The 25,598-nt window shown below is 43.6% G+C and overlaps 1 protein-coding gene across 1 annotated transcript; it reads left to right on the plus strand.

Moving 5' to 3' along the window:
- The first annotated feature begins 584 nt into the window (after window positions 1-584).
- On the plus strand, window positions 585-25,167 carry NEIL3 (nei like DNA glycosylase 3). Its single transcript, XM_083459485.1, has 10 exons — window positions 585-1,238; window positions 6,511-6,629; window positions 7,838-7,972; window positions 8,956-9,169; window positions 10,278-10,352; window positions 11,626-11,792; window positions 16,028-16,197; window positions 20,413-20,791; window positions 22,761-22,935; window positions 24,428-25,167. Exons 1-10 carry the CDS (start codon window positions 1,068-1,070, stop codon window positions 24,608-24,610), a joined length of 1,788 nt encoding a protein of 595 aa, XP_083315611.1. The 5' UTR covers window positions 585-1,067; the 3' UTR covers window positions 24,611-25,167.
- Window positions 25,168-25,598: the final 431 nt, after the last annotated feature.

Raw genomic sequence — 25,598 nt, forward strand, 5'->3', positions numbered from 1 at the left:
CATGCATGCAATTTTAAAACAAATGGTGCCTGCACATTAAGCCTAGTTGTGCAATTATTCCACCTCTTGTCTGGCGCAGAGGAATTGCACATAGAATCAGAGAATTGTAGAATTGGAAGGTGCCCTGAGGATCATCGGCTGGAATATGCAGCTGGATCAAACCTGCAACCTTGATGTTATCAGCACCATGCTCTAACCAGCTAAATTATCCAGTGTTGGTTACATGATCATGTGTGAATGTGCACGCATGCACACACATTCACAATCTCAAGACACATATCTATTCCCGGCTCATATACACAGCCTATGCACTGGGGCACTGTATGAACTGGACCTCGGATAAATGCATAGATATGAACTGGAATTCTTTGTAAGGGCACTTACATGATATTTTCACGCCTCCCCCCCCCCAACTAAGTCATACTCAGAACAAACATCAATGGACTTCCTTGGCATATACAATTATGACACACTGTGCTGCTGCAGGCTTTCGCAGTTTTAAGAAAAACAAGTCTCTCTTCTGCCACACAACCATACCCAAGCCCTGGCAACTCTAAGGCTTCGCTTTCGGTGTAAATATACTCTGTATTGCATCAACAACAGCTCAGCCGGTGGTGCAGGAGACTCTTAATCGCAAGTCCCACGTTGGGCAAGAGAGTCCAGCACTGCAGCGGGGGTTGGACTAGATGACCCGTGGAGCCCCCTTCCAACTACTCAGAAACCTCACTGAGCTCAATAGGGCTTGCTCCCCGCACCCCCGGTAAATGCGAAGAGGATCTGCAGCTCAAATATCTGTGAACTTGAACACGCGCCAGACACGCAAGCAGTTTCTCCTTCTCTTTTATAGAAGACAGAGGGATGGAAAGGGATCCAGGGGCTGCAAAGCACACTGGCAGGAACCCTGAAATCCCAGCCGTTCCTTCTACGTGCGAAGGAGCTCTCGAGCTCAGAGTCGCCGGGACCCTGCGCACAAAACTCCCGGAGGCGGAAGCGCGGGGCGGGGCAGCGGCCAGGCAAGGCAGGCGGGAAATTTGAACGCTTTTTCTTTTTCCCCCCACGGCGGGAGGATGGTGGAAGGTCCCGGCTGCGCGCTGAACGGGGAGAAGATCCGGGCCCGCGTGGCCCCCGGGCAGGCGGTGCGGGGCGTGCGGGGAAGAGCCCCGACGACGCCCCCGTCCCGGTTTACCATCACGGCAGGACGAGGCGCTGCCGCCGCCGCCGCCTCTTCCCCTAACGCGGTTAGTAGCGTCTGCACTCCGCAGTCGGTGCGGATCTAAACCTCCGCTCTACCCCCGCTGTGGTTATAGGAATGACTGCAGGGAAGAAGTCGGGCGGCGTTGTTCGCAGGGCTCCCTCCCCCCTCATAAGAGCAGAGGTTGATGGTCACCTGTCAGGGATGCTTCAAGTTAAGATAGATGACCCTCGGCCTTCCAGCCCTATGATTCTAGGGCTACCCAAAGGCACATCCAGCCAGATCTGCTTCTGGGAGCCCACAAGCAAAAACGAGGAATAGCAGTGGTCTTCCAGGTGTCTTTGGACTGCAGCTCCCCCCCCCCCCATCCCTGACCAGCCTCCAAGTTGGCTGCGGGCCTGCTGCTGATGGGAGTATTTGCTGATATCGCCAAGGTTGCAGGTTTGATCCATGTTCCTGCACTGCAGGGGGAGGACTGATTGATGCTCGGGGTCCCTTCCATCTCCGATTCTATGAAGATCAGTGAGCAGGATCCACACCCCAGCTTGCTTTAAGTCCGCTTTGCATATTATGGGTGTGATATGGGCAGAGGGCAGATTGCTAGTTCTGCTCCCTGGTGTTGGAAAAGCGCTGGCCCCTGGGTCTGAACACCCACACATTGGCACAGACGTGTTCCCGGGAGGAAGCTGTTCTTGTCTAGGCTTCCATGCAATGAGGGTGTGGCGTTGCAACAACAGCGCTTCCTGCCTCAGCCAACAAAGCCCCGTGATTGAAACGACTTGCTAGGATTACTTCAGCTGCTGCTCCTGAAAATGCATCCATTATAGAAAACCCATTTAAACTCATGGAAAGGTCTGAATGTGTTGATAGGATTTTAGGGCTGTATCAGCGTGTGATGCGTTTACAAAGGTTATTGCCATAAGCAGATTTGCAGACTGTATAGGGGGGGAAATGGCGCATGAATACAGTGGTACCTCGGATTACATATGCTTCCGGTTAAGACTCCGCTAACCCAGAAATATTACCTCGGGTTAAGAACTTTGCTTCAGGGTGAGAACAGAAATCGTTCTCCGGTGGCGCAGCGGCAGCAGGAGGCCCCATTAGCTAAAGTGGTGCTTCAGGTTAAGAACGGACCTCCAGAACGAATGAAGTTCTTAACCCGAGGTACCACTGTACTTAAATAAATCTTACCACTGAGTTTTTACCAATGATATTTGCATGGCCAGTATGGTGCCCTTTGGTTCCCTTCATTCCATTTGGTTAGGCTGTATATTATAATATTGTGGCACAGTATTGGGCAGGTCATGTCAAACATTGTATAGGTTGCAACAGTGTGCAGGCTGCCGGTCCTGTTCCTAAAACTAAGCATCTGCAAGGTTGCCCAGTAAACATTCCTTTGTCGCATGTCAGAATTACAACAGACATGACTGATTGACATGAGGTTTGTATAGCTGACACAATCGTCTCGTCCCCAGTAATCATCAGTTCTGACTGTTTCAGCGATTTCGGGCAGCTGTTTGTGAGGGCTTTTTTGTTTTTTGTTTTTCCCCTGCACAAAACACTTAAAAAGAAATAACTGGCAATCTGTAATATATTCTTGCCATTAACATAATAAATCAACCATAACGAGTCTGATTAATTTGAAGAGTTGGTAGAGCTTGGGCAAACATCTAACACATGTAAGAAATAATGAGGAAAGTGTCTTCGAGTCACTTTGCCTAATTAGGAAGATGGCAATATTTTTTTAAAAAAATTAAATAAAAATAAAAAAATATTATAAGGAAGCCCGTTATACAATATCTGCTATAGAGTCACTGTCGTTGAGGGTTTGTTTTTTTAAAAGAAAAGTACAGGGAAAGATCACATACTGAAATTGGTTCACAGGGGGGGAAAAAACAAAGCAGGTGGATGGAGTTGTTTGTTTGCTTAAAAATGTACTAATGAGCCCTGCTGTTGGTGTGAATGCACAGGACAAGGGAATAGGGCTCTCCTCCTCCGCTTCCCCACTTGCTTTCCCCATGTACACAGCATGCAATTTCTCCACAAGTTTTGATCACTTGTGTTGCCAGCATAAAATTACTCTGTTGGGGCTTGTGGAACTTTATAGAGGAAAAGATGTTGGAATATAAATGAGCAGCTTGGGTTAATGAGCTGTGAACATCCAAGGCTGTATTCCTGATTGGTGGGGTGGGGGGTACGGAGGAGACTCCCCACCCACCCACCCTGTCTTTGTTCAAGTGCAAGCAAGGAAATTTTATTAGAGGAAACCTAATCCTCAAAAGTACTCTGGTTACGTGGTCTTTCGTTGGAAATATATAGTAAATATTCCAACTTGAAAATGCACAAAGCGTTCTCTGTTTAGGTTGTTTGTAAAGACATGTTTGGCATAAATAGTAAATCCTGACAGCACTTCATATATATATTTTTTAACAAGTGGTAACTTGTATTTTGCCTTTGTAACGATAACTTGTGTTGCTTTTCCCTAGGATACTGTAGCTCTTTTTTATTCACTAGAATCTGGGCACCTTGTAGCTATACACAAAGCCAAACAACTCAGCACTTGGCACTGAGCCTGGTGTGTTTCCCACAGAAGGCCCCACATCCAATCTCTAGACATCTGCAGGTGGGGCTGAGAAGGCTCCCTGCCTGAAACTTTGGAGAGTCACTGCCAGTCTAGCCTAGACAGCACTGAACTAAAGATGGACCACTGGTCTGATTCCATATAATTCAGCTGCCTGTGTTCCTACTTAGGGCAACCCTTTGGGAACAGGCCATGCCCATAGCTCAGTGGTAGAGCATCTGATTTGCATGCAGAAGGTCCCAGGTTCATAACCTGTCATCTCCAGGTGGGGATGGGAGAACACCCTCGCTGAAACCTTGGAAGGCCACTGCTGGTCAGGGGAGACAGTATTGAGCTAGATGGGCCAGTCTAGGATTCCATGATTTCCTGAATTCTATGGTGTGACTTGATGGAAGGCAGCTTCCTATGCTACAATCCTTCTGTCTGATCTGCACAAACAGCAGATCATGTGGTAAAACATCCTGGATTTGATTGTTTTATAAAATTATTTATACTGTATTCAGCCTTTGGGGGCATGCCTTACCCAAGGTATCTCACAGTATCATGGAAAAAACCCCCACTAAACACAGCAATAAAAAATAGTCAATCTTACTTACTTGAATTTCTTCACACCTCAGTGGCAGGCAAGGGAATCACATGACTAACTGCACCTCCCAAACTTGCGCACACAGAAAACTACATGTAGTGTAATTCGAGGTTATAATCTTTCTCTCTAGTTGTTGTTTTCATTCAGTGAGGGTTGTCTTTCACAAAACCATGTCATCCCCTTTCCTCAGTTTTGGGGTATCTAAGAACACTTTTATCCTGTGATAAAGGTTTGTGGAGACTTAGTCCCCATTCATGTTAAATGCCAGTGACATGAAAGCCCTGTGGCTTGTTGTATGAGTCAGTTGTATGATTTCTTCCAGGCTGAAGTGACCACTGGGCTGGGAGGCAGGGTGATTTTAGACTACTAAGAACCAATGCAATTGACTGTGCTAGTAACCGTTCATTTTTCCGTATGCTAACCAGACTCTAGCTCCTTTCTCCAGAGAATATACTTTGAAAAGTAAAGTCATTTCCCGAAAGCAGTTTTCAAACAGTTTGTGCATAGTTAACTTGGAAAAGGTATCATCTGCTTGTTGTACATGGCCTCTGCTAGACGCAGGTGGCGCTGTGGGTTAAACCACAGAGCCCAGGACTTGCTGATCAGAAGGTCGGCGGTTCGAATCCCCACGACGGGGTGAGCTCCTGTTGCTTGGTCCCTGCTCCTGCCGAACTAGCAGTTCGAAAGCACGTCAAAGTGCAAGTAGATCAATAGGTACCGCTCCGGCGGGAAGGTAAATGGCGTTTCCATGTGCTCCTCTGGTTCGCCAGAAGCGGCTTAGTCATGCTGGCCACATGACCTGGAAGCTGTACGCCGGCTCCCTCGGCCAATAAAGCAAGATGAGCGCCGCAACCCCAGAGTCGGCCACGACTGGACCTAATGGTCAGGGGTCCCTTTACCTTTACCCTAGATTAAGGCACCATGCCGTGGGTGGATTTGCTTCCAGATGATCGCCAGTGATGGCCTAGCCTTGCTTAGCTTGAGGAAAAAACGACATTCATGGTTAACAATGGCAGGGCATAGTATGTGGAAGCCTACAGCCAGCATGGCACACTGTAAACTAAGGAACTCTTTCATTACATGTTGAACAGAATAAGCTTCAGTCCACCCTTCCTCATGAGCCTATTTTTACTTGAATCACAGTCACAAAGCTGGATGAATTTCCTGCTTTTGTGGTGTGACTGGGAGAGCAAAAATGAAGCGGTTGTCAAGCATCTGTCAGGCCACAATGTATGGCCAGTGGGCTGAGTTTGGCTTGAGAATGAACCAGTTATGCAGGGCTGGTGTAGAAAAACATCTGAAAAACGAGGTCATTATCAACTGTATGCCTTGTTGGATGCACTCAAAAGTAAATTGGCCCTGAAACATGTTTTTGAAATGCACCAAACTATTCAAAACTGATACTGGCTTTGGTCAGGCTGATGGAAAACCACTTCTAAAGAAGCCTAAGTTCACTCCCATTCACCCTCAGATTTTATGCATCCAACAGCAAGTTGTTATCCTCTCTGAAATAATCATAAATTACACCATGACCTTCAGTTTACAACATGTTCTATTTCACAAAGGCATCTAGAAATTCAAAAAACAAATTGGCAATTGAGAAAACAGTAATCTTGGGCCTTTAAATTATTTAATATTGTGTGAGTAGCAAGGAAGATATTTCATAAACAGTGTCAGCATATTATAGTAGTTTGGCAAATAAATAGCTAAGTGTTGATGCATTTAGCGTGTAGTCTTCCAAGAGTTTTTGCTTGAATCATTTCTTACATTCTGTTGTACTGACAGAAGGGTCCTAGTGGATAACCATAGACTTGCACATGTTGGTTTCATACAAATATTTGGGTATTTGGTTTCACGAGTCTTTCAGCTGGAAAACTCGGAGCAAACTGGCAAGGACCAAAGCGGAGCTTAGCACGAATGTAATTAGTTTTCTTTTGTACAAACATTGGAAGATTTGTCCAAGTGGCCATTTGTGTTTTTAAAACCAACATTTTGATCTCAGATTTTTTTTGGTGCACCTATTTGGTTTCTGTGCTTTTAAAATCTATCTAGAAGAAGTTCCATCATACAGTCTTAGATTTATATTTGGCACAAAATTCCCTTTACTTATTTTTATTTTATTGTTGTTGTTATTGTTTTCGTACCACTCAGGTGATTGGAAATAAAGTATCCAGTCAAGACGTCTTGAGTGTGCTTAATGGATGTGTTTACAGTGGTGTGGAAACTCTGGGGAAGGAGCTGTTCATGTATTTTGGACAGAAAGCCTTGAGGTAAGTAAAGTGTACATAATTTGGAGGAAATATTGCCCAACTTTATTAAGCTTTGCTGAAAAAACTGGGCCTTAAAAAAAGGTGTTGCTTGCTCTCTCCATCTCTGCACACAGACATGGTTTGCAAACCATGGTGTAGCATGAGCACTCAAGTGCAGCTCCCAGAGAGGAGCTCATGGTTGCCTTGCTCCTCCTTGGTGGTTCTGTTGCTGAGCTAGCTAAGCCCATGGTTCAGCTTACTCTGTCATCCAAACCAGGGTTCTTGGTTTAGCTCTCCTGAACAAACCACAAGCCATAAACCACAGGACAAACCTTCGTTAAAACTCATGGTGAGTCTGGAGAGAGCTAAACCATGAGCCTGGGTTCAAATCACACCCCAAGCCATGACTTAGCTCAGTGAAAGCATGACGATGACCAGGAAGGATCAAAGTGGCTGCATTCCTTCTCTGCGCACCCACACGCTTTTGTGATAAGTTGTGGTTTGGCTTAGTGCGGCATTTGAACTAGGCCACTGAACACATTCTCATACCGACTTAAAACTTTTCAACCGTTGACATAAGCATATAAGAAGAGCTCTGCATCTGGTTGCAGTGATTGTCTAGAACTGCAGAAAAGAGAGGAAGCTGGTAGGCAAGAGTCTGTTTGTAAGAGATGCACAGTCTAGGAAAAAGCTGTTTGTTCACGCAGTGTGACAAAGGCGGTCCTTAGCGGATTGGTGCTCACATGGAGGTGAATGTGTTGAGACAAATATATATACAGTGGTACCTCAGGTTACATACGCTTCAGGTTACACATTCCGCTAACCCAGGAATAGTGCTTCAGTGTAAGAACTTTGCTTCAGGATAAGAACAGAAATCGGGCTCCGGCAGCGCGGCAGCAGCAGGAGGCCCCATTAGCTAAAGTGGTGCTTCAGGTGAAGAACAGTTTCAGGTTAAGAATGGACCTCCGGAACGAATTAAGTACTGAACCCGAGGTACCACTGTATAGCTAAACCACTGATGACCATAGAAGGGGGAGATTAAGATACAAAAAATAATGCCAATTACAGCAAAAGAAGAACCCCAACTAAAGCCCCAAACAATACCCCAGTTCATCAGTCTGTTCAGCAGCCATAGCCATTGTAGTTGGAGTTATGCCAGAGTAGGGGATAAGCTAGAAATAGTTAGTGTTCTGAACTGAGGGATATTCATAAATGTCTTTCTTTTCTAGGATCCACTTTGGCATGAATGGTTCCTTGCGTATAAGTGCGGATGCAAGCCAGAACAGAAGTGGAGAATTGGCAGTTCTGGAAATACAACTTACTAATGATTTGGTTTGTTTCTACGATGCAACTGTTGAACTTAGGTAAAGCCATGAATGTTTTCCTGTGATATGTTTTTACAAGAGTTCCTGAAGGGGGAAATACTGTGGCTCCAAGTTGGAAACGTTGCAAGATGGCTTAAATCAAGCTAAAACTATGCTTAAATTCAAGTAGTTCCTTTTATTTGCTTTATAAGCGGGGTGGTGGTGGTAGAAGAATAGATGTTTACAAAATGCCTGGATGCACACTGAAAATAAATGAATAAATTATTATCCATAAAACTGACAAAAGAATATACTGCCCTCTCACAAAATATCAGGGTATAACATGTACAACTCTACATTGCACAGCGATATAAGAACATGTGTGTAAGATCACATATTTGTACTCCACATTTAATGGAGAATAGTTGCTTCCTTGCAATATTTGCTCATAAATAAATGCATGTTTGTACTAGGGCTGCAGGGTTGAATCAAGTTATTCATTCATTTCTTAAAAGTTGACTAAAAATGTGCCCTTATTAATGAGGCAACAGATTTCTTCCCCTCCCTACCCACCCAAAGTATTGCTATATAGTATTGGGGGTCCTGTAGTCTTCCAGATGTTGGCATACAAATATCAGGTGATTGACTGGTTGGTAGCCTCACCCACCTGCCAAAGAGATCTGGGATGGGATTTTGTTCCATCCACTGGAAAAGGTTTCACACCCCTGGTTTGCTTAGACAAGCTAATTTCAAACTTTTGCTTATGAAGTTTTATTCAATAACCCATAGTTACGGTTAACCACAGTTTAGGGTTCTGGCATAATGTTAAACTGTGGTAAATCAGAATGGAGCTTAAAAAAAAAAGGTCCTGGTTCAGAACTATGGATTGCTTCCTGCTAAGTCCAGCCTGGCTTTGGGCAGTTTTGTTTTCTCTCTCTGATACTACCTACTGATAAAACACCTACTTAAATATTTTAATTGCACAATGCATTGCTCACCTACTGTCCGCTTACAACATATATCCCCCCCCCTTAACCTTGCAGGAATGCTGCTGAATGTGAACAGAAAGTCAGAATGCTAGAAAACTTGGATGTATGCTCTCCAAAATTTAGTTTTCTAAGAGCAGAAAGTGAAATTAAGAAGCAAACGGGACGTATGTTATGTGATGTGTTGCTCGACCAGGCAGTCCTACCTGGAGTGGGAAACATAATAAAGAATGAAGCACTTTTTGACAGTGGTCTCCATCCAGTTGTTAAAGTATGTGAAATATTCCTGGCTTCCTCCCGCTTGCAGGTTTGAATTGCGAGAACTAGAGTTTAAGAAAATATATGCAAATCTGTACCATTTTCATAATGGTAACAGAATATTAGGCACCTGGCCATGGCAGTTTCAAAAAGCAGAAGAATCTTCAAAAGAATCTTCTCACAAAAGGGATGTGGCATGCAAGTAACCAAGATTGCTTTTCCTTACAAATTAAATAAGTGGTCTTCAGAAGAAAATAATTCAGGTTGATATTTCCATATTGGGCAAGTGTGCTAAAATGAGCAGTTTAAAAAGTAGTAAAAACTCACAAAGTATTCAAGTACAGTGGTACCTCGGTTTATGAACAGCCCTGTTAACCAACTATTCGGTTTACGAACTCCACAAAACCGAAAGAAGTGTACCAGTTTGCGAACTTTACCTCGGTCTACGAACCAAAGCCAAATGGTGGAAGGGCACTATTGGTGGGAGGTCTCATTAGGGAAAGTGCCCCTCGGTTTAAGAATGGATTTGGTTTAAGAACGGACTTCAGGAACGGATTAAGTTCGTAAACCAAGGTACCACTGTATCTTTTTTAAAAGCCATACGATGATAAAATTGGTCCCTGGTGATGATTTTCTGGTGCCTGAAAAGTACTATGATGATATTTATCTTCTTGGGGGTTCCTGACTTTATGTGTGCCCCCCCCGAACCAAATCCCTTTGTAAATGGTGGGTCCACTGTATATCAACCCCCTACGGTGGGAAAGGGGACCTGGAAACAGCTATAGTTCAGTTGTAACCAAGCTGATTAAAATTCTAGCACTGATCCCCTTTAAGTGATTGTCAAGGCAAAAGTTAATGGCACTACCTGGTGTTCATGTTTGTGGTAGAATTTTATACATGTCTTCTCAGAAGAAAGTCCACAGAGTTCAATGTGGCATACTCCCAGATACATATCCATAGGATACCAGCCTTAAAACGATACTAGCTGTCCCGCCACCAGTGATATGGCATCTTAAGATAGGGGTCCCATGTCCCCAGCCTTTCCTTGTTTTAAGCAGTGACCCATTGTGGTTTGGAGAGTCCTTGGCCGTCGTTTTTTAAACCTCTGCTCCAAATTCCAGGCCTGTCAGCTAACAGATGAGCAAGTACATCACTTGGTGAAAATGACTCGGGATTTCACGCTACTCTTTTATAAGGTAGGGAGAAAGCCCTTTCTCAAGAGATCTTCGAAAACTGCATTAAAATGTAAATGCTGAACATGTGTCTTGATAGTAAAAATGTTTTTAACACCATTAGTATAAAATTGCTTCACCCAGCCAATTGATTGAAGAGGCTTTTTCTCCCTGGCTGATTGAAAATTGCCTGTGGAATCCAAAGGGAAATGCACTTGAGTCTTTTAATTTTCATAGGACTTGGGGCCAACTGATGTATTTAGAAAAAGTAGGAAAGAGCTGTGCCACTCCACTAGAGAGCCCAGGCAGAGAATTACATGATTCAATGTTCCCAAGCCATCAGAAATTATCTGGATGTAGAAAGGTAGCACAACCAGGGGAAGTGGTTTTGGTCTTCAGCATGCTAGGTTTCTGTTTGATTACTTTTTTAATAAGAAAAATGTAATGTGAACTCTCCTGGAGTGCTGCACTATCAGCTTTTTCTGTCCAGGTGGTTGGTTCTTAAGCACCATTGATGGCAACTGCCAGAGAACTGGTAACTAACCCCTCATCCTTTGCACTGTCCTTAAAAGATGAATTGCATTGCTTGACGTCTTGCTTACCTATAAGTCAGAAAGCTAGGGGAAATGTTGATGGTTTCTTTTCTTGCTGATAACCTTTTGCTTATTTTGCAAATAAGAAATATGGGTTTGTAATATATATATATAATTAAAGAGCTTATTGGTTCACACAAAAAAGTGCATTGTTGAATTTCAACCAAGGGGAAGCAAGGAAGTCACTTAACAAGGTCAATAAGTATAATTTTTAATAAGGTTATGATTTTTGTTTGTTTTGTTCATTTATAATTTTGTGAAAATTAATTTTAAAAATTAAGAGAGAAAAATGTGCATTGTCTTTTTCTGACAACAACAAAAGCCCTGCAGTGATTGACAAGCAATTTTTAAAAAAGGAATGATAAAGTTATAAGAACATATTAAAAGCAGATTTAACAAAATAGCATCATTTGTGCTGCCCGAGGAAAACAAACCTCTTTGCCCGGTGCCAAAACAAGGCTGATGCATGGTTATTCCTCTCTGGGGAGATCATTCTATAAAGGGGAAGCTAATTTCCAGGACAGAAAAACAGGAATTTCTCAAATTCATGGACCTTTTTTTAACTGCCCAAAGTGTGAATGTATTTAAATCTCTCTTTTTGGATTTTATTTTATTTTTTCTAGTCAAGGATAAAATGATTTGACAATGGGCTGGAACTCTGGCTTTCTAAATCACATGAATAATAATTCAGTTCTCTGTTCTAGTGTCGCAAGACGGGATCAGCGTTGTATAAGCATTACAGGGTGTACAAGCGCCCTAACTGTAGTCAGTGCAGAGCAAAGATCACAGTGTGCCGCTTAGGAGAGAATAACAGAATGACGTACTTCTGTCCTCTGTGCCAAAAGGACAAGCCTCAGCTTGTGGATCCTGGGTAGGTTGTTCACCTTTATCAAACATTTTCTAAATTATCTCAGCATTCTGAGAAGAGCTGGTTTTAGAAACGATAACCTTTTGCTCAAGAGCTCTCCAGCTTGTCCAGTGTCAAAACCCAACCTTTGGTGTTTGTTTGTTTTAAATGGCATTCTGTATTTTTCTGTCACTCCTTCCTCCTCTCTCTGGGCTACCCCTGCCCATTGCCCAGCCACCTGAATTAAGCCAGCAATTCTGTATGCTAAACCTTGGAGCGAGTCCTATTGAACTTATTGGGACCAAGTAGATATGGATAGGCTACCACAGGAAAAGAGTTGAATGTGCACCAGGGATGTCCAACCGGTCAATTGCTATCAATCTATGTTTACAAAATGCCTGAATACACTGGAAATAAATGAATAAGTTGTTATCCGAAAGAATATACTGCTCTCTCACAAAATATCAGGGTATATAACATGTATAACAGTAAGATCACATATTTGTACTCCACATTTACAGGAGAATAGTTGCTTCCTTGCAATCTTTGCTCATAAATAAATGCATGTTTGTACTAGGGCTGCAGGGTTGAATCACCTTATTTTTAAAATGTCCTGATTAATCAGGCAACAGACTTCTTCCCCTCCCTCCCTACCCACCCAAAGTATTGCTATATAGCAGGGATGTCCAACCGGTCAATCGCGATCTACCAGTAGATCGCAGGGCCTCCCTGGTTGATCCATGTCTTTCGCGTGATCCTGACTGATCCACCCCCAAATCAAAACAGCAATTCAACAACTTTGGTCAATCCAATGGGTAGATCACTGCCAGTTTTTTTATAGTGTGAGTAGATTGCAGTCTCTTGGGAGCGGGACTCCCTGTAGTACATCAATGGAACTTAGTGATATAATGAACATTTCCTGCATTCAATGAGCAAGGCTGCAATCCTAAAGGCACTTTCCACAGAAAGTGGGGTACAGCAAGGCTGCAATCCTAAATCCTGGTAAGGAAGTCCCATTGAACACGGTGGGCCTTCTTTCTTTCTTTCTTTTAAAATAATTTTTATTAACTGGCCAATCACATAAAATTAAATCATATCACATAAATTCCGAATTAAAAAGCCGAATTTTAAATTTTGTTGGGGGGACCCATATTTCAAGATCCGAAGGGGAATTCTGATCATCTTCTTGCTGCTGCGTTAATGTCCCAATCAGTCCAAATCAGTCCAAACAGAGTTCATAATTCTATCCCGTCTTATCTTGCTGTTTCCACATCACATCTTGTTCATATATTTTCTCTTTTTTCTTTATGATCTCTTCTGATAGTCTCCTTAAGCCGATAAACACCAATAGTAATAATAGTCCTGTGTGAATTTTCCGTTCTTCCAATCCTCAAATCGAGATGGTTTCCATATATCATCTCCTTCATAGATAACATCACTCTTTCCATCATAGCCTCATAAAACTGTCGCTCTTAAGTCCCACTGAGGAGTTTAACCCACAATATATAAACAGCTCTATTTCTCTCTTTCTCCTCCCAGACTCAAGACCTCAGACAGAGCTTCCCAATATGGCGACCGCATTTTTAACTGCGTCATTCCAAAGCTCTTACACATTCCACGCTCTTCTTAAAACTTGCTTTGGTTTGAAAGTTTATCTCCACACAGCCTTAAATCCACATCTTAAGTCCTTAAAACGACATTTCTGATACGTGAGGGGAGGGGATTCTTGTTTAATCACATAAGAAAAGAAGGGAGAGTTTCCCCCCCCTCCCCCCTCAGTCATTTGCCGTACCTTGTCTTGGCGTATCTTCTCATGTTTTATTCTTATCTTGTTTTGTCAGAGATCTCTTCTGTTAGCAGTCTTTACTCCCCCTTCTTTCTTGAAATATGTGCATTCCTTTCATCCAAATTGTTTCTTTTGAAGTTCTTGCATCTAGTGGCGCGAATCAGGGACGGCGTCTAGGAGTGCTGAAATCCCACAGGAGGGTTTTGTGCCTAGTGCCCCCACCCCCACAAATTCGGGGGTGGTATAGGGCACAGCAGGCAAGGGCTGTCCCCCCACAATCCTGGGGGGGGGTTAAGGAGGCTAATTACCCCCATCATAGCCTCCAAATTACCTCGTGTGGGTCGGAGAGATGTTATTGTCAGCCATCTTCCAATGCGCCCCCTAGTGGCCCCCCACGGTGGGCCTTATTTCAAGGAAGGCATGCATAGGATGGTGCTGTAAGTAGCCCATCTACTTTTTCTTCATCTTCCTTTAAATATTTTCCATCCCACCTCTTCTCTCCCTTAGACAAAGTGGTTATTTTTAGGGCCGTATTCCCTGATTCTAAAACAGTAGGGTTAAGGAGCGCATTCACTGCTGGAGTCACACAGATATCTTATTTTCATCCCCTTGTTTCTCTCATGCAAAATAATGCAGGCAGCAGGGTTTCAGCTTGTTAAGCTGCAGATGGAGGATGTCTACTGAGAGCACCAGGGGTGCAAGCTTTTATTGAGAATATTTTCTCCACGATTCAGAAAAGGGGAGAAAAGAAAAATTCTGCTACCTTCTAGCTAAATTGGAAGAGATTTTCAGGGAGGATCGTTTTAAGAACACGAGAAGAATTCTGCTAGTTAAGACTAAAGGCTTGCCTAGTTCAGCATCCTGTTTCTCACCTTGGTCCACAAGATACCTCTGTAAAACCCACAAGGAGGGCAGCAGCCTCCTCTCATGGATGTGCCCCAATAACTTGGTATTCAGAAAGATACTGCCTGCCTGTAAACCAGGACAGAATTGTCATTTATATGACAAAATTGGCACATTGGGAATGTGGGCTGAGTGGAGCCGTATGGAGTTTGGCACATGGGGTACCCAGCTTTAATCTCAGCCCATGCTCTTCACACTGTCAATGCAGGATGACCTGTAATGTGATGGATATGGGTTGAGTTGCAAGACAAGCAGGCACAACCTTGATAAGGTCCATATGTGCATTTTCTCTAACTGGATGTAGCATCCAATGTATACAAACCATTGCTGTGAGGGCAGTTTTCTGGCCTGATGCAACACCTGCCTTTTTCTTAGAATGAATTATGTATTTGTCCTCTTCTCCCCCCCTCCCCCCCAAAAAATTGGGTGTACTCTTTGGGTAGGTACATTTAAGACTGCAGTGATAGCATGCCACGTTAAACTATGGTTTGGTCAGGATAACAGACTGCTGAGATGGGAAAGCAAGAAGAAACATGTGATTGAAAATGGCTTCCATCATTCATTCCATTCCCTGGTTTCCAAGTTACAAGGGGGGAGCCTGCACATTAGCATCCTGTCCCATCTACAGGCTGCCCCCACAATGAATGGATGTTGGAGGCTGTGGGGTTGGAGCTAGCAAGCATAAGTCCACTCTCTCCTTCTCATATGATTGATTCTTGAATACATGAGGAACGATGCCCAATCAGGGTTATTTTGTTGAAATCCAATTTTCAAGTATGGAAGAATTTGAGAATTAGGCTGGAACACAAAGTTCCTTTTTATGTCCCCACCCCCCAGATCAAAATAACTCATCTATATCTAACAATCTCAGTGCAGGATACACAGAAGCATGAAACAACAGTTCCAATCCCAAGTGGGGGACAGAGTGGGCAGACCTCTTCTGATCTACACGCGTCCATAGGAACATGTGTATAGAGCCCTCTATATATGGCAGCTGTTATGACTGTACAGGGCAAGGGAGGAACCTAATCTCCATCACTTCCTGGCCTAGCATGTGTATTGAATCTATTTGGAAAGTCTAGAAGGGCTGGATTGCATAGATCAGGGATGGGCAGCCTGTGACCTTTCAGACATTGTTGGACTTCATCAGTTCAAGCCAGCAAGGCCAACCACCAGGAATGGTTGGCGTAATGATTGAAGAGCTTCCAGAGAGCCAAACAGTAGCCATACCCGGTACAGGTGGCTGATATGCCACTGTGTTTTATCACCCAGTGCTTTGAAATAAGTAAACTCTTATTGTTGTTTTTTGGGAAATACACTTTTGAGGAGCGGGAATAGTGCCCTTCCCATTCCATGTCTCGATAGCCAAGTTCACAGTCTTGATAAACCCTCAAGGCGAAACTGGAGCCTCCAAGCTATCAGATGCAGCAGCCCAACTTTCCCCCTCGCTGGTGGCCAAGCTATCAGAATCCAGTGTTGAATCTCCCATATAACCCCTGGTGGAACACAACGCTCAGAACAAACCTCTCAACATGTTAACATCAATTTCCCCCTTTCTTTCATTGTGCAGCAAACTCCCAGGAAGAAATGGTTTAATTGGCTGGGCATACAGCAGGGGGTCGTCTTGTAAGGAACAAGTTGCTCAGCAATCAGAAGGGGAATGGGCCTGTACACTATGCACGCTGATAAACAAGCCGTCTGTCAAACTCTGTGACGCATGCCTGACTCCAAGGCCTGAGCGTAAGTCTATATGGTTGTCTGTCTGGCATCGTAATGTATTTCAGCAGTGCAAGTAACATGGGACCGTTTTGCTTGCTTTGTGTTGTTTCTACTCCTGTTCACAACATACAGGTAATATGTTCATTAATATGCTGGTCCTAAATGCCTATTACTTGCCCTAATGCTTCAAATCTGAAATATTATATGAGGAGGAAGACAAAGGATATCATTGATATTATTTTATTTCAGAGGTGCTTTATACTTTGTGGTATGGTGCATGCACTGTTCCCTCCCCCTCTCTTTTTCTCTCTGCAGAAAATCCCACTCCCATTTAGCTAGACATGTCCCCAAACATTTAGAGACATGTGACAGACATGTGGTTGGAATTGGGAAGCTGCAATTGGATGTGGCTTCCTGACACATGTTTACTGCTTGTTATCTTTTCTTTGTGGACTTGACCACTTTGTGTGTAGGAACTGTAGGGGTAGCTAGCCTAGTTTGAGGGCCTGCTCTGGTTCCCCAGGCAAATTCTTCTGGGACCCCAAGACCTGGCCAGTTTTCATGACAGCATCAACAAGAAGGAAAAAATAGTGGGACACAGCACTGGGGTTGGCAGGGCCCAAATTCCTGACATGGATGCAGATCTTCCCTTCCCCAGTCATTACACCAATGACTAATGAGTGGGGAGAAAGAATGATAGCCAACCATGATTCGTCTAATCTGTATGCTTCAGCTGTGGAATGGGATGGGGGGCAGCCTGCTGGTGTGCCTTTTGCATGTGTGCATAGATGAGGCTGTGCTGTGAATGTGTGGCATGGAGGGTTGGGCGGGGCCAATATATACCAGCTACCCCAAAGTCCCAATTAAAAACTAAAAAATGAGAAGGTCCTTAGGTGTCCTAGCTATATGGGATGGGAAGAATAGACAGCCCTTCTTTCCACAGATCAGGAAAGAAATTCAGAGGAAATCCTCTCTCAAGAAAATTAAGATAGAGAAAGGTTATATGAAACAGCCCTGAGCAGATGCCCGTCTTCTTAGAATCTGCATTATAAACCCAGAAACTTGTCTCAAGGAACAACTGTTTGTGCAATAATAGCATGTTCCTTTTGTAACTCAAATATATACTTTCACAGCTGTTATCCCATCCCATGCTGCATGAATTATTCAGTTAAACCTTTGGTACTTTTTGCAGATTTCAGCAACTTCCCTGAATTGTCAGACCAAATGTTCCATAAATTGAAAGGGAATGCATTTGTAAGGAGAAAAAAAATCTTTTATAGCTGGAAGAGACAAAAGCTGTCCTCCATCCTGTTAGTATTTCAAAAACAATAGAAGTGTTTGTGTGTGTGCACGCGCACACGCATGAAAAGTGTTTAAAACCTGTAATAAAAATTGTGATTTTAAAACTAAGTGTTGAAACTTCACATGGGTATTTTTTAATTCTTTTTTACACCTTTTACAGTTGGAGCATGGCGTTTCTGTGCGCTGCTCTGGTTCGCCAGAAGCAGCTTAGTCATGCTGGCCACATGACCCGGAAGTTGTACGCGGGCTCCCTCGGCCAATAAAGCGAGATGAGCGCCGCAACCCCAGAGTCGTCCGCGACTGGACCTAACAGTCAGGGGTCCCTTTACCTTTACTGTTGGAGCAAACCCCAATCACTCAGCAATGATGTCTTTCATTTCTCCCACAAAGAAGAGCTGTTCTCAGCTGCAGTGTTCAGCTTCTAATCTCTGAGGCACTCTACTTCTCTGCCCTGCCCTGCCCTGCCCTGCCCTGCCCTGCCCTGATTGGATTTCCTCCTTTCTCTTCCATGATTCTGTCCTCCTTGCTATCTCTTTCCTCTGCTTCCTCCTGCCTTTGTGCTTTCTGCTGTGCTGCTCTAATTTATCAGGCTCCCCCCTCTAATGGACAAGCCAGTTTCTTTTAAGAGGCTCCCCAAGTTTGGGTTAATATAATCTTTCCTGCATGTCCAGTCTCACCTGGATCAATTGCTGGCTATTCTTACTAACTGCAAATCAGGGGTGGGGAAACACCCACTTTTGCCTCTTCCTTGCCCAGCAGTGGGCATGTGGCCCCAGAAGGTTGCATGACCCTCGGACTGCTGTCCATTCTTGTCACTCTTCCTCTTTCGGGTCTATTTGTTTTGCACTTGGTCTGCCAATTGCAGTCCCTGAGAAGGTGCCTTTACCCATAAGGATGACATAGACTAGTGAAATATGCCGGGAGTGGGCTTGGCTGTCAGTGGAGCACTGATGCTATAAGCATCTGGTAAGATCTTCCAGTAGAAGCTCCCGGAAGCCTTTCACACTCTGGACCGCGACTGACTGTAAGGGAAGGTTGAGAAAAGATGTGCCGACCTGCTGTAGGCCTTCTGGAGCCAGCAGAGTGCCGGGCAAGAGAGGTTAGCGAGCAACTGTATCTGCAGTCGGGAAGGATTTCTGTTGTCTGCCAAAGTTGCTCTTGGCTGATTGTCTTCCACTAAAATGTCAGCCCCAGGAACCTAAAGATTTAGTCTGTTCAGAAAGTCAGATTTGCCAATTAACTTCTCTCCTGGAATTTATGCACCCAGCTGGTTCCCTAGAAGCTGAAGCGGACCCAATACAACAAAGGCAGCGTGGCTTAGGGCTTTAGAAGAAAATCACGATAATGCTCTTTCTCTCTCTCTCGGCATCTTTCATTCCAGTTGTGAAGCTTTTGAGCTGTTATCAAAGTCCAATGCTGGCATCTAAAGACTTCTTTAACATATGTTTAAATAAAGCAACTTTATCTCAAAAATCTACATTAAAATAAGATCTAGAGAGTTTTTTTTTAATAAAAAAGATGATGTAAGTAAAATGATTTCCTTAATGCTTATAATTAATACTTTTGTGCTAGAATCAGAACTGTAGAGTCAGAAGGGACCCCAAAAGTCATTTAGTCCAAGCCCCTGCAATGCAGGAATATCAATGCACAGATGGTCTCCCACCCAATTTGAAACCATACTGGATCCTACTTAGCTTTGCAAATGTGCTTGCAGTTTTTCCCCCTCCACTTAATTAATGTATGTAAAATTCCTTTAATTAATTGAATGTATGAAATTTTACTTCCTCTGAAAAGGCCCTTTCTACATTCCCCATCCTTGCATATGTTGCTAGTGTGCATTCATAAGACTATTGCTGTCTTCCTATAATGCTAACCTGAACTGAGTTGAGTCCCATTGATGTAAATGGGGATGTGCATCAGCATCCAAGGCTAGTAGACATTATGGATAACTATTTCTTAAGGAAGAACTGTAGCTCAGTGCTTTGCATGCAGAAGGTCCAACATTCAATCTCTGGCATCTCCAGGGATTGCTGGGAATGTTTCCCTGTCTGAAACCCTGGAAGGTTGCTTCTATTCAGGGAAGACAATGCTGAGCTGACTGGACCAGTGGTCTGACTTGGTGTAAAGCAGCTTCCTATGTTCACAACTATTAAAAGGATCTAGGGGTCTTGGTGGACCACAAGCTTAACATGAGTCAACAGTGTGATGCAGCAGCAGAAAAAGTGAATACTGTTCTAGGCTGCATCAATGGAAGTATAGTGTCCCGATCAAGGGAAGTAATAGTCCCCCTCTATTCTGCCTTGGTCAGACCACATCTGGAATACTGTGTCCAGTTCTGGGCACTGCAATTTAGGAAGGATCTTGACAAGCTAGAACATGCGTGATGCAACCAAAATGATCAAGGGTTTGGAAACCAAGCCTTAAGAGGGTCTGTTGAGAGAATTGGGTATGTTTAGCCTGGAAAAGAGGAGGCAGATATGATAGCCACCTTCAAATATCTTAAGGGCTGTCACATGGAGCAGGGAGCATGCTTGTTTTCTCCTGCTCTAGAGGAAAGGACTTGAACCAATGGAGTCAAGTTGCAAGAAAGGAAATTCCGACTAAAGAACTTTCTGACAGTAAGAACTGTTTGACAGTGGAACAGGCTCCCTTGGGAGCTTGGGAACTCTCCTTCATTGAAGGTTTTAAAGCAGGGGTTGGATGACCATGTGCCGTGTATGATCTAGTTGAGATTCCTGCATTGCAGGGCATTAGACAAGATGACCGTTGGAGTACCTTCCAAATCTACCATGCTATGATTCTATGATTAGTAGTGTGTAGAGCAGTATAGATGTAGTTCAAGAGCATGGGGGGAGGATTTCAGTGGGGGAGGAATAAGTGGTTCAAAGAGGATACTAACTGGGATGTCTTCCTTTTCTTGCTATCTATTTTAAGTTCCAGAAATACAAAAGAATGAAGCTTTGGCAGCCTTTAACAGCAGCTTAATCAAGTACCCATGTAATAACTTTGGAAAACCAAGGGGAGAAATTAAGATCAACAGGAAAACTGTGTTTGGGACAACAACATTGGTGCTGTCAGATTTTGCTAGCAAATTGCCTCTGCCAAAGCATAATGGAAGCAGAAGTCTAACTCCAGATGGAAACTCTCTGTGTGATTCTTCACGAAATGATTATAACAGCACCAACCACCATGCTGTAAATACACCCGTATCATTCTCCCATCAATATAATTCTTTAAAGCCGGCACAGAAGAAACAGAAGATTGATTCCTCATCTTCATCTGTTGGGGCAATCAATGAGAATTTAGCAATCAGGTTTGTTAATTCCAGATCTAAACAGGATTCCTCTAAAGTATATTTCATTGAATGTGGACTTGAAAGGTAGAAATTGATGGGTGCAAGGCAATGTTTAGAGGGAAACATTGGTTTGGGGTTTATTGCGTGTTTTGCTTTTGAAGTGGTTTGATATGATATATATTCCGTCCAATAAGGATAACGGGTAACTCATGAAACAGAGTTTGTTGCTGCTGTGTGTCCCTTATTTGTCACAGAATCGCTTGTGACTCAGGCAACTTGTTAGATCAGAAGAAAGGGCAGTTTACCAAGCGGCTAACTGCAGTGGCAAGAGATTAGTTGCTGTGTCTTAGAAATGAAGCGGGGCAGAAGCCCTGGAACTTTACAGAATTTGATGGTAGGTGCAAGGGGGCTAGTGGGCTTCTCTATTGCACAGCAGAGCAATGTATTCCTTGCTGCCTGCTTCCCTACTTGGTAGCTCAGAAACAAAACTGCATTGTGGTGTAGCAGGTGTAGCACCGTGGTTGAAAGTGTTAGCCATGGACCTGGGAGACCAGGGTTCAAATCCTTACTAGGCCATGAAGCCCACTGGGTGCCCTTTGGCCAGTCTAGCGTACCTCACAGGGTTGCTGTAGGGGTGAATTATTGTTATTAATTAAAATTGTATACCGCTCTATACCCATAGATCTCAGGGCAGTTCACAACATAAACTTGAGGATGGAGAGAACCAGGTATGCCACTTTGAGCCCCTTGGAGAAAAAGACTGGGTATATAGTCGTACCTTGGTTCTCGAACACCTTGGTATGTGTACATTTTGGTTCCTGAATCCCAAAGACCCAGAAGTGTTCTGGTTTTCGAACGTTTTTCAGAAGCCAAAGGTCCGACGCGGCTTCTGCTTGAGTGCAGGAAGCTCCTGCAGCCAATCGGAAGCTGTGCCTTGGTTTTCAAACAGGTTCAGGAGTCAAATGGACTCCCAGAATGGATTAAGTTCAAGAACCAAGGTTCCACTGTAAAGATATGGGGTGTATATAACCCATTTGAGTAAGGAACCAATTAAACCCCCGTTACCCAAAGTTGGACCTTTGGGGAGGTGGCGAAGACTGAGAGGGGGTTGGAGGAGGATGTCAGAGTTCCCAGGTAGCACTTTACGATGTATACAGGAGCGCGAGAATAGCACCGCCGGGTGGAATTTGGCCTTGACTTGTAGAATTATAGCAAAAGGAAGGTTGGCTGCTTCTAAATCAAAGTAACAGGGAGCGAACTAACCTTGTTTAAACATTAACCATCAAGGAAGATGCCCTTGTGCCTTGTAAGCGAAGATGCTCTCCAACTCTTCTGGTGACGCTAATGTTAGGGGAGAGTAAAGCTTCCCTGCCACCTTCATAAAATATACTTTTCTGCTCCGCCAGTCAGACTTCCTCCTCTGTGGAACATGATTGGGATCATTAAAGTAGCTTTGATCAAAGAGCATGGAAAATTGTCTCCGAAGCGGACAAGTAGGTAGAGATCCCCATGGCCTGGTCTAAGACACTTGTAATAGCTTTCCAGAGGGGAAGACTATAATTGGAGGGAATTGGACCTTGAGTATGTCTTGCCGCTGCCAATTCGGAATGCCTTTTAAACAACATGAAAGGACAAAATTTATGCCAGCGACACCGGAATAGTGCTGTTTTATATTTTTTAAAAATGAGATAAAATAAGAGGCCATGCAATTTTGGGACTTTAAATTTGCCACTTGCCCTTCATTTCAATTGCCTGGATGCTCAGTGCAGATTCCTTCAGTTTTATTTAAAGAAAAATCAAGTAGGGCAGGTAAAATATCTGGTTTCTCTATTTTGAACCCTACACGTGTATAACAATGCATTATTGACAGCTGTGTACGAAAGGCAAGAGTGTTTGGTGGAAGGGAGGAAGAGTGTTGCTGCTGCTGTAACTAATCCCTTTTAACTTCATGCAGTTTTTATTATTATTTTGCAACCTGTCATTGCAGAGCACCTCCAGTTAATATGACAGATGGTTCTTACACATTAAATACTGGCAACCCTCGCTGCAGTAAACACAGCCGCTGCTGCGTTCTTCGTGTGGTGAGGAAGGACGGAGAAAACAAGGGCAGGCAATTTTATGCTTGTCCTTTACCCAGAGAAGCCCGGTGCGACTACTTTGAAGTACGTGAGATTGTGTAGCCTTGCCAAGCACCCTTGAAGGGTACAACTTTTTTCCTCCAACCCATTATGATTACTCATGGGTTTCATTCGTATTTAGTGTACTGGAAGGAGAATTACAATGTCACTGATGAAGTTAGCTTTGCCTAGATAACTTCTAGACGCATCCTGGCCACTGCAGAATGGTTTTCTGCATGGAGTAGAGTCGTGGACTTTGAATTCAGATTTTACACTAAAAGGTTTTCATTTATTGACACTATGAAGAGTTAATAGACACATAGAAAGCTATGGCTTATTGATATCCCTTCCCCAGTTCTGAAAGCAGAAGCAGGGGGGTATGCTCTTGTCAGTCACAAGCGGAATTTAACCGCCTGGCTAGGATTGACTTCTTGCGGGGAGGGCACAAGAGGGAATTTATTTGAAGAGTGGAATTGATGCAGACATGGGAGTAGAGATTATTCTTCAATCAAGTAGCCATTGCTGTCCTTGAATGGGAATGGAGGGAGTTTGGGAGAGGGTTCTCCCCCTACTTCTCTGCCTCTTCAACCAATAGCTATCTATGGCAGTGATGGGGAACCTCAGTGATGAGGTTCGCCTTGGGCCTCTCGGTCAGGTCTTCAGCGCTCCCTCCAGGCCACAGACCTGCTTCACATCCTCCTGGGATGTTTTTGCCACATTGTGGAATGTGTGGTGGCACCTCCTGCCTGCTCAGATGGAGACGGATTTGTTCCTTCCATATGCAGAGTAAATGTATGGAGGAAGGAGCAGCACTTTCTTCTCCCAGACGGCATTGCAGCTTGTTGAAAGGTCTGAAAAGGGCTCCCTGTGCAAATTAGTGGTAGTCGCTGCAAAAATAAAATAAAATCTAAGAGTCTCTTTGTATGGAGCTTGGCATCCTTTTCAGACCTTCTACCTCATGGGGCTGGGACCAGCAGAGGACAGATAGGTTGGGAGTGGGGCCAGTGTATACACTCCTCCCTTCTCCACATGCTTAATATACACATGGAGGGAAGTTCTGAAAGGGGAGTAAAAGGCCCTCTTAACTAACTTCCAAAGGATGGGCTGAACGCAATACACAATAGATTATTTTCACGTGGGTTTTGTTCTGTTAACACAGCACTTGCACTGGCCTCTGCTATGCAGTAAGAGGTGCAGTAATGTCATTTTGACCTTCAGATTCTGAAAAGGGAGAGAAGGAAGTTAGAAGTGTGGGGAAGTGAGATCTATTGCTATTCAGCTATGAGGTACCAGAACTTTACTTGCATAAATTGAACCCATGTTGCCTCCAGAGTCAGATAAAACTCCCGAAAACTGTACTCTCACAAAGTCAAACCAGTGGAGCTCAGGCAGTGAAACATATAGCGTATTTGAAAAAGAGCCATTTACCCTGATTATTAGCAGTTGCCACCTACCTGGCAGAATTAAAGTCGAGTTTCTTGCCACCAGTCTAAAAGAGGGACCTGATGTTAAAAGGAGAAATGATTTCTCTCTACAGTGGGCAGACCTGCATTTTCCCTTCTGCAATCACAGGAAGCGCAGCATTATGAGGACGGTGTTGAAGATTGGTCCTAATAATGGAAAGAATTTCTTTGTGTGCCCTCTTGGGAAGGATAAGCAGTGTGACTTCTTTCAGTGGGCAGAAAATGGTCCAGGAATGAAGATTATCCCAGGATGCTGAGCAATTCATCTCCAATACACCATCTGACGTTAATCTTCTCAAACTGTGTGTACAACGCTGCTCTTCTCTGGGAGATACTTTAGGAGGGTCATGATCAAGTGGTATCTTGCGATTGCAAATCCATCTAGATTATACATTTGGACATGCTTTCTTTTGTTCCCTCCTTCTAACTGCTTCTGTGATTTGTTTTATCTATCTAACACTAGAAGATCTCATGTGGAAGGGTTAACATATCTGAACAATACCCGGTCGTATCTTTTGTTGTCTTGTTTCCTGCCACCCCACCCCACCCCAAATTGCTTAAATACAATCTTCAGGAATTATCTGGATTTAGTTGTCTCTCACAATGTGCTACAATCTGTCAACAAAACATACATTTTTAGTCGGAGTTTCTACATGTTGTTTGTCCTTCAGCGCTCCCCCCCCACTCCCATTTCTTAAGCTGTGCTTCCATAAACATTTATATTTCAATGCATTTAAGATGAATAGATTTTAATACACTTTGTAATCAGTTATGAAAGATTAATATATTCAATAAACTTGTTTCTAGCAATGACGAGCCTCTGTTTGTTCTTAAGGATTGCTCTGAATGAGCTTCTTGCCAAAGTAGAAGGGATGCATTTAACTAACATGCTTTATTGTTTGTTGCAGATCTGTAGGTGACCTTGTGATGGTTTTCCCTTCACCTTATATTTCTTCATATAGGAACCTGTCCTAAGAAAAAAAATGTTGCTCCTTTGGAACTGAACAGGTGGTCAATTTAGCTTGGCTTATGCAATCAGCCTGATCCCCGATGCAGAATTAGGCACACGCATTTGGGGTGGTTTGGTGCCCTTAGGTCTGCATAGGCCACTTGCACTTAAATTTGGTGGAATTTTGGACAGCAATTTACCCATCTTTTTAGATCCATGGAGTTTGGCTAACAAGCATGGCAGAGTTGGCCACTCTCTTCTCATTTATTGGTGACCTGTGCAAATGGATTGGACAC

The sequence above is a fragment of the Podarcis liolepis genome (genome assembly GCF_965112155.1).
Source record: "Podarcis liolepis genome assembly, chromosome: 9".
Classification (NCBI taxonomy): Eukaryota; Metazoa; Chordata; class Lepidosauria; order Squamata; family Lacertidae; genus Podarcis; species Podarcis liolepis.